This window comes from Aythya marila (assembly GCF_965140915.1).
Source record: "Aythya marila genome assembly, chromosome: 10".
In the NCBI taxonomy this organism is placed as follows: domain Eukaryota; kingdom Metazoa; phylum Chordata; class Aves; order Anseriformes; family Anatidae; genus Aythya; species Aythya marila.
This window is the reverse complement of record NC_139051.1, coordinates 12,122,657-12,138,851: the sequence shown is the minus strand read 5'-3', so window position 1 is coordinate 12,138,851 and position 16,195 is coordinate 12,122,657. Positions and strand designations below refer to the sequence as shown.

The 16,195-nt window shown below is 55.5% G+C and overlaps 1 protein-coding gene across 1 annotated transcript; it reads left to right on the top strand.

Moving 5' to 3' along the window:
- Window positions 1-21: 21 nt before the first annotated feature.
- On the top strand, window positions 22-8,192 carry UQCRC1 (ubiquinol-cytochrome c reductase core protein 1). The gene is made up of 13 exons (XM_082768555.1): window positions 22-153; window positions 481-621; window positions 1,105-1,191; window positions 2,181-2,310; window positions 2,746-2,944; window positions 3,398-3,477; window positions 3,582-3,697; window positions 4,098-4,241; window positions 4,961-5,121; window positions 6,155-6,240; window positions 6,734-6,822; window positions 7,060-7,135; window positions 7,957-8,192. The coding sequence occupies exons 1-13, from the start codon at window positions 94-96 to the stop codon at window positions 8,019-8,021; spliced, it is 1,434 nt and encodes a 477-aa protein (XP_082624681.1). The 5' UTR covers window positions 22-93; the 3' UTR covers window positions 8,022-8,192.
- The last annotated feature ends 8,003 nt before the right edge of the window (window positions 8,193-16,195 follow it).

Sequence of the window (16,195 nt, the reverse complement as noted above, 5' to 3'; positions counted from 1 at the left end):
ACATGCGCGAGGGGAGGGGGCCGGCCTGGCTCGCCCAGGCGCAGCGCGCATGCGCACCTCCCCTCCAGCCCGGTCGGCGGCGGCAGGGACAAGATGGCGGCGTCCTCCCTGTGCCGGGCGGCCGGGCGGGCCCTGGTTCGCCGCCCTCACAGCGTGGGTGCCCGCGGCCGGAGGGGGGTTGTGGTGGCTGGGAGTGGGGCTGGGAGGCTCGGCACGACCCGGCAAGGCCCGGCGGGGCGGTGGGGGCGCGGGGCGCAGCGCGTCTGCAGGCCGGGGAAGGTCACGGGGACGCGGCGGGTGGCGGCGGGTGAGGGCTCGGGGTGAGGCGGCAGCGCCCGGTGTGGGCCCGGGGCGGCTCCTCGCAGCCGGCTGTGAGCGCTCGTGGGCCGAGGAGAGGGGGCTGGGTGGTTACTGGTATCCAGGAGGGTTGTTTTATGGAGGGCGGTTGGTGCTCGGCAGTGACGGCTGCCTTTCCTCCAGGCACCCCTGCTGGGCTTGACGAGGAGCCGAGGCACCGCCACCTACGCGCAGACACTCCACAATATTCCCGAGACGCAAGTCACCACCCTGGATAACGGCCTCCGTGTGGCTTCCGAGGAGTCCAGCCAGCCAACGTGTACGGTAAGGTTAGGAAAGGGTAAGGCCTTGCTTGAAACAATCATCCTTACCTAACGTGTGCCTGATTTTCCAGAAGTGACAAGCAAGCATTTGAAGTGAGGTTTCTGACAGACCATCCCAATTTACTTTGTTGATTGGTCAGAGTAACATAGCAGTAGAAAGGCTGGCCTAGCTCTGTGCAAGTCTATAGCTGAGCTTTCATGCTCTACCAGTTTCCTCAGCTCTACAGTTTTTACATAGGCTCATATGTAAGCAGTAACCAACCAGAAGTAGTTATATCTTTGGCAAAAGTTTCTGAAAGCTTTTGTTAAGCTGCTAGATAAAAATACAAAATGTGTGCTGGAAACAGTTGCTGGTGCTTGTTTCTACTTTGATGCTACCGGTGGAGAGGACTTCTTTTCCCTGCCGTTATATTTGTGGTGGGAGGCTTGAACATATAGGTTTGTGTTCTCTTCTAATATGTGTGCTTGATGCCTTTGCTATTAGGTGGGCGTGTGGATCGGGGCAGGGAGCCGCTATGAAAATGAGAAGAACAATGGGGCCGGTTACTTTGTGGAACATCTGGCATTTAAGGTAAGTTTAAGGCAGTGTGCTAGGTCTGGCATAGGACTTCATGGAGACAATGTTCTAGATGTTTGCTGGCATGTTAAGCTCTCGCTTTAGAGGCTCTAGGTGATAAAAGAGACTGTACATCTGTTCACTGAATCTCAGAGACTTTGCACATGGTATAAAAATAACCTTAAAAGTACTCCTAGTCTGCGTGGTGCTCTTTGTTTGAATATGGGGCAACTTCTAAACATACTTGAGTTAAAGCAGTTCTCACCAGCTGGTATTTCCTATCATAAAGGAAAAAACTTCTGAGCAACAAGTCAGACTGAATCTCTGATGCTGTGATTCCTGACTATCCCAGCTGCTACCTGGCACGCTCATAAGACCCTTACAAAGCACATTTCTTCAGGATAGCAGAGCTGAAAGCAGCACATCATTATAGCCATTTATTTGGCTTTGGCTTTGGTAGTGGATCAGCAGAGGTTGGAGACTACAGCTCTTTATTAGCAAAGTGTCTGCTGGACAGGCCTGGGACAAAAGGCATCTGAACCTGGAATTTGCTGACTCAAAGCCAGTCCGTGCCATCGCAGGCAACTGCAGCGTCTGGCTTGCTCCTTAAGGGATGAGCTAGATTGTGGAAGTCATTTTCTGCTCCTGTTCTGGTTTCTTCAGAATATTTCTATTTGAATAGCTGGAAACCCGCTTCTTATTTTGGTGTTTGCTCGTACTTGGTTTGCTTGCACTGATGTGATCTTCAGCTGCTGTTATACCTTGGCATACGTCTCCTTCTTGTTGGGTTTCAGCTGGTGTTTCAGAATATATTTCAGTCTACCTTTAGCTAGAGTAAACAAACCAAGTTCTAAATCTCTTGCTTTCTGTGCTTGCTCTTGGCTTTATGAATCAAATGACAGCTTTTATTGTTTTAGGTCTTTATTGTTCTTTTTTTACTGGTTTAGTTCTGCCCCTGGGGAAACCTGTTCGTTTTGTAACCGTGTATTCCTGCTTTCTTTTAGGGCACAAAGAAGCGTTCTTGCGCTGCCTTTGAGAAGGAAGTGGAGAGCATGGGTGCTCACCTGAACGGGTACACCTCGCGTGAGCAGACTGCCTATTACATAAAAGCCCTGTCCAAGGACATGCCCAAAGGTAGGCTGGCAGAGTTATGGAGGTTAAGGAGACTTCCTAACAATTGACCAGGGAACGAGGTTGTGGCTGAGCAGTAAATTGGAGGTTCTAGATGTCAGTCGAAGAGAGCACTGCCAAGAAATGGTGCCTCAAGGCTGCAAGCTCACTTGTTCCCAAAACCAGCTTTGCAAAGCTCTTGTGTCAGTCTGCGCTATATGCCAGAAGGCGGAAGGCGAGGAGTGGGGGTTCAGCAGTGTGTGGATTTATGGAGCTGACAAAATAAGCTCAGCAACAACCACTGTGTCGGGAGTGCCCAGTGCAGCTTTTGCAGCACAAGCTGACCTGGAGATGTTTTCATGCTAAACCAGTGATGGTTTTCCTTCTCCGGTGTGGGAACAGGTAGCACTCCTGACTTAGCCAGGCAGCAGGGTTGCTAACGCAGTAAACGTCTTGCAGTGGTGGAGCTTCTGGCTGACATCGTGCAGAACTGTGCCCTGGAGGAGTCTCAGATTGAGAAGGAGCGTGGCGTCATCCTGCAGGAGATGAAGGAAACCGACAGCAACCTGGCGGATGTCACCTTTGATTACCTCCACGCCACTGCTTACCAGGGCACTCCGCTGGCCCGCACCGTCGAGGGGACCACGGAGAATGTCAAGTGAGCAGCAGGCTGGGTGCACTGCGCAGCTCGTGGTAGTAGCTTCATCAGGAGGAATTCGTCTTCAGGCAAGATCTGATGCTGCTAGGGCCTGGCCGAACCTTTCCCCGTGCTTCAGACTAAGAGCTAGGGGTGCTCAGTAAAGCCTTGAGCACACACCTGTTTGGGTATCGGTAGCCCGGTGGCCAGGGGTTGATACTCTCTAGTCTGCATTTGAACTCTCCTTAACTTTTCTTTTGACCGCCTGTTTCATTCTCTGTGCTCTGGAATTAGAGTACAGGGAAACCAGGCAGTGTAACTGAAACCAGGCAGTGTAATTATGCTTCTAAAAGGCACTGTTACCCCATAACAAGCAGAATCAACACCAGCACTGCTGTCTCTGCGCTGTGAACTAAGCCTCTCGTCCCTCCAGCTCCGAGAAGCTGATGTTTTAGCTCTCTGTGTGTTCTCTAGGCATCTGACTCGGGCGGATCTAGCTTCATATGTTGAAACTCACTTCAAGGCACCTCGTATGGTCCTGGCAGCTGCTGGAGGTAAGACCCAGATCCTTGTGCTGCTGGGAAGCCTGTTTTTTTTTTCTTCTTTTTTTTTGTAATGGAGCTGTTTAAAACTACACTTCTCTCGTTGTTGTTGCCAGGTATTTCCCACAAAGAGCTGGTGGATGCAGCTAGGCAGCACTTCAGTGGGGTGCCCTTTGCGTACAAGGAGGATGCTGTGCCTGTTCTGCCGCGCTGTCGTTTCACAGGGAGCGAGGTAAAGTTGTTTGGGTCCCTAACAAAACAAGCCGGTGGTGCCAAACTGCTGAATGAATGTGACACCAGCTGTAGGTGCCTCTGAGGAGGAAAATGTTTATGCATCTCAGAAGCTGATGATGCAGTATCTCGGTAGTGCCCTCGTGTTCTGTTCTTTAGCCTTGTTGCCACAACGCGTTGGGTTTTAGAAACCAAATCCACTAAGAATGTGAAGCTATTGCTTACATCATCTGTTGTAAAGCCCGTATTGGAGCAACTGGCTCCAAAAACAGCTGAATTTCACTGGGATAATATCAAGCCCTCCGATTTCTCAGCCCGGCGCTGCAGCAGACAAACGCACAGTGCTCACTCAGTTCTCCCCTGCTCACTCAGTTCTCCCCTGCTCCTTGGTGACGTTGCAGATCCGTGCCAGAGACGATGGTCTGCCCGTTGCCCACGTTGCCCTCGCTGTGGAGGGGCCCGGATGGGCCGATCCGGACAACGTCGTCCTCCACGTGGCCAACGCCATCATCGGATGCTACGACCGCACCTTCGGAGGTGGCAAGGTGAGAGACCTGGGGGTGTGCCAGGGACAGCCTGGAGCCTTGCACTGTGAAATATTCCGGAGGCCCTGGGGAAGGTGCTTTGTGGGAGGCTGTTGTGGTTCCCAACCGGGAAGTGATAGGAACCTGGAAAATAGGACAGAAGGCTGGGCCGGGGCACTTCTGGAGATGTGATGCTGGGAGATGAGTTGAGCCTTCTCTGCTAATTCGGAAGAAATTCAGGTGATGAATTCTCAGCAGCTTTTCCTCCTTTGTGAGCTGAGCAGTCAGCGGGGATGGGGACGGAAGCAGGGCAGAGAAGCTGTCTTCTCACGGTGCGAGCGTGCCTTGCAACTATAAAGCAGTTGGAACTTGTTTAAAACCCACTGTTACATCTGTTCTCATCTATAACTTGTTTTGTCTGCATAACTGTGCTAACCCCTGCTGAGAGGCCTTGTACTTGCCATGTTCTCCCACTCCTACGCTGCTGCGTATACCAGCTCCTCATCTGCTGCCGGGAAGGGAAGGGGTTTTGCTGTATGGACTCTTAGGCCGTTGTGTGTGACTTTTCCAACTGTTACCCTCATCTGTTGACCACCTGAGGGGCCTAAATTAAGCTCTCCTTTGAAAAGCGTTACGCTCCGTCATGTCTGCGGTCGCTATGCGAGCAGCTCAGCTGGAAAGAATTTGAGCTCTGAGGAAGCTGTCAGATTGAAGGGCTGATGCTATCTCCTTATTTACAGAATCTGTCCAGCAGGCTAGGGGCGCTTGCAGTGGAGCATAAACTCTGCCACAGTTTCCAGACGTTCAACACCTCCTACTCTGATACCGGCCTCTTCGGTTTCCATTTTGTTTCTGATCCTCTGTGCGTAGATGATATGATGTTTTGCGCTCAGGGCGAGTGGTAAGTACAAGTTTGGCAAACATTTCTGTTTCAGATCTGGTTTTCTTGTAGGTGATTGAGCTGGTGGAGGTCGTGTCAGGTCCTCAGAGCGCTGTGTCTGCATGAGTGTCTGGGTAACTCGCCTTCTGGTTGAGTGATCCTGTCGGTGCTTTCTGCAACTGTCAGGATGTGACTTGGGAGGAGCTGGTTTGATCCCTTGAGGTTCTTCAGGTCTTTGGCTCATGGCTTGAAAATTAACTCTGACCTAACTGAAACCAGGGCACACACATTAACGCCGAGGCTTTGGCTCTTTATATCCGAGTGGGACCATTCCTTAGAGCCGAGGCTCCACTGGGTGCCTGACAGATGCAGCTCCATTGTCCCGTTAAGTCTGAGCAAAGCCAGCAGAGCTCCTGCCTTCCAAAGGCTGTGTTGTGACTGGTGTGTGCCCTGCTGCTGGAGCCATGCCAGCACTCAGGGGCCTTCTGCTGGTCCAGCTTTATGCTCACACATCTCAGCGGTGGTTCAGGGCTACGTTGGAGATTCAGAGCCGAGCCGCGCTGTGCGTGGAGCAGATGGAGCTAGCCCTTGCCCTAGAGACATTGCAGTTGGCAGGGGAGAAAGGGATTTAGCAGCTGGAGTCCAAACAGGCTCTTTAGAACTGCCTCGTTCTTTCAGCGTCAGTTTCCATAGCAGCTTGCTGTGTTTGGGAATGGCTGACACGCCTTTCTTCTCCTGAGCTCACTCGCTGCTGTGCCCGGTGGGCGATCTGCAGTCAGCACAGAGCTGTTCGGGTCTCTGGGAGCGTAACTCAGCACGTGACTGCTGGCTGACGCTCCCTACCCGTGAGCTTGAGCTTTTTCCTCTCGCCTCCTGCTGTTTGTTGCTTTTCCAGTTCTTAGCTGCTCTGCAGCGGCCAGGAATGAACCTCAGGCCTGCAGCACGAGGGCTGTTAACAGCTTATTTCTGCAGAGCCTTGGGAAAGGGAGGAATGCTCCCTGTCTGAGTACAGACATCGTTAACAGCTTCGATGGTCATCCCGTCTCTTCTGCAGGATGCGTCTGTGCACCAGCACCACGGAGTCAGAGGTGAAGAGAGCCAAGAACTATCTCCGAAACGCCATGGTAGCTCAGCTGGATGGTACGTCCTGCTTTATGGATGCAGCTTTCAGAGGGTTAACCACTGATGTCTCCAGTGGGAAGAAGGAGCTCTGCTAGATGTTACGGTCCTACTAGTAGATGCTGAGCAAAATTCCCTTTCCCCTGCTCTTTGTTCTTCTTCCTGTGTTGTCAAAGTAGCTGATCACTGCCTGTTGTGCTCTAGACTAGCTCTGACTGTAAACCTCTGGTCATTTTCTTGCTTCCAGTGTATAATCATTTGCATGCTCCTTGCTAAACTTAGAATTTGGGATCTGCCAGCTGGTCTGCTTTGGTGGTAACACTTGGGAGAGCAGGGAGAATGTCCGTATTGCTTGCTTTCTGCTGGAGCTGCTTGGTGTAGTAACAACGCCCAAGACTTCATTAGAACCTGGTTAATGGCTCGAGTTGCTTCTGTCTGCTTTGGCTCACGATCAGTCTGTGAAATTTGAGAAAGGTTTCTACTTTGCTGACAGTGTGATATCTTCAACATCTAGGTACCACTCCGGTGTGCGAAACGATTGGAAGCCACCTCTTAAACTATGGGCGCCGCATCCCTCTGGAGGAATGGGACGCCAGGATTTCTGTAGGTACCCCTTTGTTTTGCATGGGTGCCCTGAGCACACTGCCACATCTCCTGTACCCTCAGAGGGCACAGCTGTGCAGAACACGAGCCTTCCTTGCAGACAAGGGCTAGACTGTTGGTACAGATACCTCCCAAGCGTCTGCCAGCATGTTTTTAATCATCCTGATATGTCATGGCAATAGCAACTTCCAGCTTTGAGAAACCTAAGTCATTAATTGCTTGTTTGTTACTCATTAGGCTGTTGATGCAAGAATGGTGCGGGAGGTCTGCAGTAAATACATCTATGACAAATGCCCGGCGCTTGCAGCGGTCGGTAAGTGACCAGGCAATTAGTAGAATTGTAGAATTAGTAGAAAATAAGAGGGGGTCAAGAGCTGAGCGGAAGCGAGGTACGGGCACTTCTTACATGTCTGTTCTGGCCTCGTCACCGCTCTGGTTCTTTGCTCTTACCCTCCTACCTCCGAACATGAGCTGTGCCAGAGCACGTCTGCCAGGAGATCAAAGGCGCAGGTGATGGAGGCGCGGTGGCAGCGAGCTGCTGGCTGTCCTCCCACCCCTGCCTGCTGTGGAGCTGTGACTAAGGCTGGGAGTCCCGCGGCGGGGCGTGGGCCCGGTGGGATGTGCCAGGTGTCCTTACCCTGGGGTCATGGTGGTTTATGTAAGGGAAGTGAAGGGGCCCGATTCTCTTGCGCTGCTCTGGCATGTCTGTCTGGCCAAGGACAAATTCCTCTCGGGAAGCCTGCCTGAGCAGCTCAGCTCAGCTCCGCTGCCTTCTCCTTCCTGCGTGTTGTGGATTCCCCTCCTCCACGCAGCTGTTTCCTCTGGGCCTTCAAAGCGGAGCAGTGGGAGAGGGTTTTTGAAAAGGGAGATGGAACGAATTAGTCAAAATCTCTGTAACTTGGCGGCTCCCTGAATGTGAACCGACTCGGAGGAAACCAGTAAGGATTTTTATGTCAGGAGATGGCATCTGCCAGTTCTCCTGATTTAGGTTTGAGCTGAAGTTGCCTGTTTTTTTGTGTAGCTGCTCTGGATTGTGAGCGCAGTCTGCTCTGCCACCACCTCCTTTACAGTCATGCAAAATCACACAGTGCTTTTAACGACAACCCCAGTGATTCTCTTCTTCTGCTCACTCAGGTCCCATTGAACAGCTCTTGGATTACAACCGTATCCGCAGTGGCATGTACTGGGTCCGTTTCTAGGACGGGTACCTGCTGGATGGACATAATGAAGCTCTGGACCATGGAAGGGCTCCCGGCGTTGTCTGACTCTGAATGTCTTGTGTACCGGGGCGAGGAGGAGTCCCATCAAATGGCTGTCTTCTCGGTATTAAATGTATAATAAAAAAAAAAAATAAACATATCCTACGTGGAGTTGGCTCTACTGGGTGTAGTCCTTGTCTTGCTGGGCCGTGTGTGTAGGCATTGTTAATTTTGTCAGACTGCTGAGGTAATGGACCAGGAAGTCGTGGTTTGTCAGGGCTCGTGCTAGAAACCTGCCCGTCTGTCTGCACCCTTCCTGAGTGGGCTCTGTCCTGCCAGGCATTGCTTTAGGCTGGTTGAAGGAGCTCTCTTCCTTGGTACAAGGCTGCTGAGCTAGCTCTGGCAATTTCCTCCATGTCCTGTGGAGCGGCAGCATGGTCAGGCAGGGGTTGCAGCGTTCCTGTTTGTGCAGACCTGAGAATGAAGGGTCCTTGTCTGGAGAAAACTTCTGTGCTCTCCTTCCTGCCTGCCAAGGAGATCAGGCTGTATCTACAGAAAGGCTGCCACCTTCCTGTTCTCTGGGGTGTGCAGGTAAACTCCAGAAGGACAGTCTGTGTAATGTCACTTTGATCACCTTCAGGCCAAACTGGCCAGCTGGGCTCCCATCACCTCTTTAAATTGACGGTGATCCGGTGATCCCAGAGCCTGTAGCGGGACACGGTACCTCTCATCTGGAGTTTCTTGGTTCTTCAGTGACAAGCAGGGACTGCTGAGGAGCTGGTTGGTGTCTGTCTGAAGGTGATCTGAGAGTTGAAAGAGCTCTGCAGCCCTTTCTGCTTCGGTGGTGTTCAGTGGGTGTTCCCATGTCCTGCCTCTGGGGAACGAACGTGGAGCTGAGAGCAGACGGGATGAAACAGCGAGAATTTTGGAGAAAAGCTTCCCACCAGGTGGCACCAGTCCCACAGCTACACCGGGAAGCTGCGAGGTGCTCCTTGATTCTCCCCTTTGGAACAAATCTCGCAGGGATTCTCGTTTAATTTCCAGGTGCTGTCCTGACAAGTGGGATTTAAAAATAGTGTAAAAGTTTCTAAGAGTTAGTCATTGCACTTGAGACTAATCCAGTGTACTAAATCATTTGTGCTGAATCTGGATTCTTGATGAGAGAGTCAGTGTGTCTGAACTCATTGCGTACACTAGGCAAGTTTGAAACTGTTAAATGTTCTTGATGCAATTTGGATTTAACTATCGTCGCAAGCTCTGGCTCGTTATACGTGCACTGAGGGCTGAACAAACTAAACAAGCTCGCTTACGCCTCAAGCCTCGTGGAACCAGTAAATGGTTCTGTCTTGGTTTTGTGATGGCAATTAGGCTGTAATCCTGCTTTCCATTGCTAGATAGACTTCTGCTCCTCGGTGAGCTTCCAGGGCACTTTACAGTTGGTGGGAAGCACAAGGAAAGGAAGGTGTGCATCCTTGCCTCAGCATTTCCTACACGTTTTCTCTGCGGGTATCTTCTCGGTTGTTCTTGTATAATTCCCAGCCCCTCCTGAACCACTTTGTACTGAGGAACACATTCAGCCCCCTCTGCAGCTGCCGCTTTCCAGAGCGCTTTGGTTCTGTGCAGAAGAGGCAGGCTGCACGGGGCAGAGTGCTCCCGGCGCTTCAGGGAGGACTAACACCCAGAGGACACGCTGCTGCAAGGCAGGCTGCATTAAAAGATACCAGAAGGTATTTTTTCAGATGCTCTTATCCATGCAAAAACCTGAGGCTCTGGGCTGATGCAGGCAAGGAGCGGTGCCCTGCTGAGCAGCATTGGGTGCTGCTGGGGGTTGCTGAGGGCCGTGCCCTCCTGTTTGTTGGCACCTTCTGGCTGCAGCTCCCGTGGCACTCTGCCTTGCAGTGCCTGTTGTGTTTGGGTGCTGGGGAAGTCTGCGCTTCCAGAAACGCGGGCGCTGCACCAACTTCAAGAAGCGTGAGGTTTGTGGTGCCACACGGGTGATATTTTACTTGGTAAGCAGCCTTTGCAAGCAGCCAGAGAGGGGAGTGAGGAGGTGAGGAGGGGAAACCCGTTGAGGACTCTGGAGTGTTAGTGCTTGGCAAAGTTACCCTCACGCTGAGCCTTAGTGAGGGGCTTGGGGTGCATAAATGGGAGTTCGTGCAGAGTCGTCAGGTATTTGGCAGCTGAGCCCCTCCGTGCTGGAGGAAGCAAAGCTCTGATCTAGTTGGCAGGTCTCTCGCTGTTAGAGCCGTAGGTGTGTGGTTTTGTTCCTCCATCAGAGCAGCCTGGGTCCAAGGGAATCCACACTGGGAAACGTCTGGCACGAAGGAAGCATCTTACCTAAATGGTTTTCCTGAACCTTGAAAAAGGGACATCCTCTGCTGGGGCTCTCCCCTCCCCTTCCTGTGGTCGCCTCTGCCCAGCAAAGGGCAGTGGCAGTGCCAAAGGAGGGAGTTGGAACCGTCCCTAGAACAGGGCAATTTCACTGAAACTGGAGATGGCCTGGGTGACCTAATAAATCTGCTTCCTGGCTGCCCGGACAATGCCGGATTGTTCAGCGGGGCTCTTTGACCAGTCTAGTTTTCAATGGCTTAAGTGTTTTATTTTGCTACTTCCCTTGGAAGGTTAGTTGGGATCCCATTAGGCTGCGCCGATAAAACCTAGCTGGGTGTACGCGTTGGCCTTTGCCCCCTCCCTTTTTGCGCAGTGTAGCTGTCTCATCCTCTCTGTGTGAAGTTCCCTCTTTGAAGCCTACACCCTCTGCCTACCTCTAGGCGATCCTTTTCCCTCCCTGACACCTTGGCTCTCCCTCTCTTGGCTGGAGGAGAGGAAGCCTGGGGAAGGAGGATGCTGCGCCTCGCTTTGCACCCTCACCCAAGGCTCCTCAAAGCCACCTTCAGCGGCTTTCCACCACGCGGAGCTCTTCCAGGAGCACAAAACCCAGCAGCGAAAGCGGGGAGCCCTCGCTAGAGCCTTGTGCTGGGGGTCTCCGACGGGAAGAGCTCTCCATGCCCCCCAGCAGCGGGTTGCGGGGCCGGGGCAGATGCTCCGGGTGGGTCTGCCCGTGGAGCAGGCAGCCCCTTTGATATGTGAGCTGCTTGCTTGGGAGCCGGGTGCCTGCCAAGAGCCGGGCCGCAGCAGCCAACTGTTGGTAGTTGCCTCACCTGAACTAATTACCCCCCCCCCCCACCTGGAAAGTACAGTTGATACTAATCATAGGTGCTGAGCCAAGCCTGTCCTCAGGGGACCAGCGAGCTGCGGAGAGGCTTTCACACAAACACGACTTGGAGCCGTGCCTCCCCTCGGTGCCAGCGAGCTTCTGGGAGGAGAGCCCTCAGCCCTGGGGGCCTGGTTCCCGACCAGGTCTCCCGCTGGAGAAGCGCTGGGGGTGCGGTAGGTGAGCGGGGTTTGCAGGATGGGGTAGAAACGTGGCTCTGCTGGCGCTTTGCGTGGCCGCATCCTCGTCCTGCTTGAACCCCTTGGTGCGGGGATGGAACTGAGGTGGCTGCGACCAGGGGTCTGTTCCCCAAAATGTCCCCTGTATGATGTGGTTTGCTCAGAGGAAGGCTTGGTTTTCCTTAAAATGAAGTGTCACTGCAGTAGGGCTTACGGTTATTGGGGTGAGGGTGGTGCCTGGCTCCCAGCTTGGCCTCCTGTGCTTCTCCTCACCCCTCTGTGCATGCCAGGAGGCAGCAGTATCTGGATGCGTATCCAGAAATCCAGTATGGAAAAGGCTCATCTAAAGCCTCAGCGCATTCATCGCTCGGCAAAGAAGCGGACAAAGGGCCCATCCAGGCCTGACTGCCAGCGCCAGCCATCCCAGACGGGTATGAGATTGAGTGGGGCACAGTGACGGGACCGCTCCTCATTGTCTCGGCGCTTTCTTCCACAGCCTGTGTGGAAGGGGACGAGTCTGAGCGCTGGGCATCCTCATTAAAAGCTGCCCTACCCCACACGCCACCCGAAGAGGATGAGTGGTTCTCACTTTTCCACGTGTCTCCTTTCCCCTGTGTATTTGCTGGACGGGCTGAATCACCCGCCTGGGCCTCCCGCGTGCTCGCTGAGCCTCTCGCATGCTCCTGGATCATTTAGGGCTCCGCACACGATTCTGGCATGAGACTGACATAGCACAGACCACACAAGGACAGCAGAGGAAGTTGGGTCAAATGCCACATGGCCTGATTTGAGCGAGGCTAATTGTGTAATTAAGACACTGGAACAGGAGCCCGAGCACTCAAGCGCTGCTCCTGGTTTCTCCAGGAGCCCCCAGTGGGACGCGGAGCCTTCGGCTTGGCTGGGCACTGCTTTGTCCAGAGGGGTGGTGACTTTCAAAGCCTGACAGGCAAACGGAGCTGCCCTGGGTGCCCTGCCCTCAGCACGGTGATTCAGGTGGGCGATGTGTTTGTAAAACAGCTCCAGGTGCTATTTCTGTTGCGTTTGGAGCAGGCACTGGGATAAAGCTGTAAAGGAAATGTGCTGCCTGGCCTTTATTTGCTACCTTTAGGATAAGAGTGAGGTGATATTTTTTGGGGGGAGGGGGTAAAAAGGGGGGATTTTTTCCTCTGTTATTTGAATAATGAAGTTTTACCTCGGGAATTGCCTCTGTGCTGCTTTGAGATTTAGGATTTGACATATATTCAGCTTCAGAAAATCGGCGTTTGATCTCCATGTGCTACTTCACTCTGCATAGATTCATATCCACCAAAACCGTCACCTCTCCACCTAGCTCACGTAGCTCTTGGGTGCCACTCGTAGCCATCAAGATGCACACTTTCACCAAGCTTTTACCCATCAGGGCAGGAAGAAGTTTCCAGGTACAGGGAGCTGTGAGACAACAATTCCCCATGGACAGGGGAAGTATTGCCCGACCTTCTCGGGGGAGGCTGGGGAAGTGGAGGCACGGCCTGAACGAGGGCTGGTGCTGGGAGGGCAGTGGGGCCGGAGCAGGAAATTTGGCTGTGCCATGGGGCAGAGAAGTGTCCAAGGACAAGCAGCAGCGACTCGGGGAACTGGAGCAGGCAGAGCCCAGCAGCTGCGTCCCCACAGAGAGCTGCTGCCTCGGCTCGCCAGGCGTGGAGGAACTCCCCGGCGTGCCAAGAAGCCTTCCAGGAAGATAAGGCATGCTCCAGCCCCGTGCGTGTCCCACACCCGGGCTCCACGTGGCAGCTCAGCACCTCCACCCCTTGTCCCTGCGCTGGCTGCCACAAGGCTGAAGGTCCCCCTGCGCCCAGCTGCGGCTCTCCTGCTTCCCCTGTTTACAGACCTTCCAGCTGTGTGCCGATTTGGCTGGGATCCCTGTGACATGGGAACACAAATATCTCCTGTCACCGCCTCGCACGCGCGGCTGGGGCTCCCAGGTGAACTCGGTTTGCCCGTGCTGAGGAGGATTGGGGGGCTGATGGTCCTGGGCTGGTGGCTTCTGAAGCTGGTGGGGATCCAGGGGGCAGGATCCCACGTTCTTCCCACCTCCAGATAGACAGGAGGAGGGAGGCAGAGGTGCTGGAGGAAAGCTTTCTGCAACAAACCAGAGCTCTGCCAGCCCCGGGGTGTTCCTCTGGGGTCGACCTGCTCGGGTGCAGCCCTCGCCCATGCCCTTTGCAGGAGCTGGCCGTGGAGATCCTTGCGTGAGCCGCGCGGCCGGCGGCCCCGTGCCATGCCGCTGACGCAGCCTCCTGCTCGCGGAGATGTGGAGTCATCTCGGATGGGTCCGCACAGGGGAGGAGTTCCCATGGTGACAGACAGCCATTCGCCCCGGCGGGGCAGGGCGGATGTTTTGTCCTCTCTCTTCTTTTCTTCTGCAGTCGGGCACCCAGCCAAAGAGCCCAAGGAGCAATGGCACAGCCTCTCGGGGGAGAGCGCCGAGGACAAGTCTGGTCTCGTGAGCGGCACAGAGCCCTCCGGGAGCAGTCCCCCTGTGCCCGGGCGGCGGCTCCCGTCCTTCCCTCAGCCCCCATCCTCTGACCATGGGGCTGCTTTGCTGGCCCCAGCAGGGCCATGGACAAACCCGCACCATCCTTCCCTCAGCACGGCGTCTGCAGCAGGTGGGCTTGCTGCTGGGGGCCCAGTGCCGGTAACTGGTGTGACTGGGAAGGCACCGTGCAGGTAAAGGAGGTTGGTAAAAGTGCCTTCACCCAAGGCGTGCTTAGAGATGTCTCCTTCACAAAAGTCCCTGTCCTCAGCTCTCCAGTGGTGTGAGCCCCTCTTTGTGCCCCTCTCCACCCAAACACGTGCCCACGGCTGCCCGCCGGGCTGTGGTGTCCCCCCTCACGTCTCCCACCAGTGATGCTGCACGGGGGGGGCCTTGTGCGAGGAGCAGCCAAGCCCCGGGCAGAGCAGGACGGGGGCTCTTTTATGAGCACTGCCAGAAATCTGGATTTTAGAGGGGCGTGGGGTGTTGCTGCAGATTGTGAAACACTTTAATCGAGGCAGAGAGGAAGCGTTGAGCAACCACCCTGTCCTCCCAGCGCTTAGATCTGCATCCCAGACTGGAAAGCGGGGAAATTAGAGCGGGATTGTCCCAGAGGGAAGGAGATGCAGGAGAGCAGCATTTGGACAAGCTCCTGTGCATTTCCAGAGCAGGTCCCCAGCAGTAAGCACTTTAGGTCTCTGCTGTTGTTTGAAGGAAGGACAAACACTGGGAGCCCCATAAAACCGGGCAGCCCCTCCTCGAGGCGCTGCTGCTCAGCTGGCAGCACTGGGGCACTTTCCCATTTCTCATCTCCCTGCCCAGCGAGCAGCCGTGTGGCTGGGGTCCTCTCCTCCCTCCCAGGTCTGTGGGGTCCTACAGCCACCCTTGGGGTGGGGAGAGCTGTTTTCTGGGCCCTGATGGGGCGGAATACCTGGGCACCAGCTCCTCCATGCTTGGAGGGATGGAGCAGAGATGGTCACACAGCGCTCACCCACCTCTAACAGGACCTGGGGGTGCTGCAGGAGCCCCAGCCTGGCTCCGTGCAGCCCGCAGCAGTGCCACCCTCGTGCCCTGCGTCCCACAGACTTTTGACAGTGCCCCGGGGCCCCTTTGGCACGGGGCAGGGCGGTGCTGGCGTGCGCGGGGAGCCGGGTGCCGGCGGGCACGGCCTGTCCCAGCCGCCCGGCGTGTCGAGTCACGCTCAGCGCATCGCGGCCGCGCTCCTGCGTGCCCTGCGTGTGCCGGGGGCTGGCGGCTCGCCCCCCGCTCCCCTTCTCCTTCTGCAGGCAGCTGGGGGAACAAAATGCTCTGCTCTGCCCTGCCAGCTCCAGCACCACCGATGGGTCCCCATGTCCCTTATCGTGCAGGAAATCAGCCCAGCGGGTGCTTGCAAGCACCCAGCGAGGGCTTGGCGGTTCCAGCTGCACTGGGGTGCCCCCAGGGCAGGCAATTTGCTGCCACGGAGAAGGCTGAGGTTTGGTTTTGGGGCTGCACGGAGCCAGGTGTGCCAGGCGGGCTGGGGATGTGCGCCCCACGGCGCTGGCAGCACGGGGAAAGGCAGCACAGGCTCCATGCAGGGGTGCTGGGGGAGCTTTGTGCACCCAGTCCCTGCAGTCCCCCCCCCTGCCCCACATCCCCATCCCCGTGAGCAGGTCTCATTGCTTTGCAGAGCCCGTTCCCCGCTGCGGGTGGGGGCTGCGGGGCCGGGAGCAGCCTGTGCCCCGGGCTGGATTCCTCTGGGATGAGCCAGGCTGTGTGGGTGGTCGCTCCCTGCAGCCTGGGCACGTCCCCTCCTGGGACCCTTCAGCTCCTGCCTGTGCCCCCCAAGGATCCCAGCCACCTCTCCGGGCATCCCCAGACGCTTGGCACCCCCCTGAAACCCCCTGTGGGAAGCAGCTGGTGACACAGGCTGTGACACTGGGACCCTGCAGCCAGCTGGAGGTCGCCAGCTCCCACTGCTGCTGCCCCCACTGCCCCTTTTCCCTCCCCAGCACGTTGCAAACACCTCGCTTCCCCTCCCTCGCTGTCCCCGAGAGCCAGCACAGCCCACGCCTCTGCGGTCAGCCCGACCCGGGGCTGCTTCATCCCTCCTGACTCAGCCACGGGGGGGGTCCCGGCCCCACGCTGTCACCGTGTCCACGTCGTCGGCGGGGCTGGCCGGGGTCCAGCACAGCTCCGTGAGAGGCTGGTGTGCGGCAGCATCTGGGCTGCAGCCTCCAGACACAACAGTTTAGGGGCAGGGACACACACACGGCCTGAAACGGGGACC

Coding starts and splice junctions, on each gene's coding strand:
- UQCRC1 (XM_082768555.1), top strand. CDS start 94: ATGGCGGCGTCCTCCCTGTGCCGGGCGGCCGGGCGGGCCCTGGTTCGC. Junction 2,945..3,397: donor GGGACCACGGAGAATGTCAA/GTGAGCAGCAGG, acceptor TGTGTTCTCTAG/GCATCTGACTCGGGCGGATC. Junction 3,478..3,581: donor GGTCCTGGCAGCTGCTGGAG/GTAAGACCCAGA, acceptor TGTTGTTGCCAG/GTATTTCCCACAAAGAGCTG.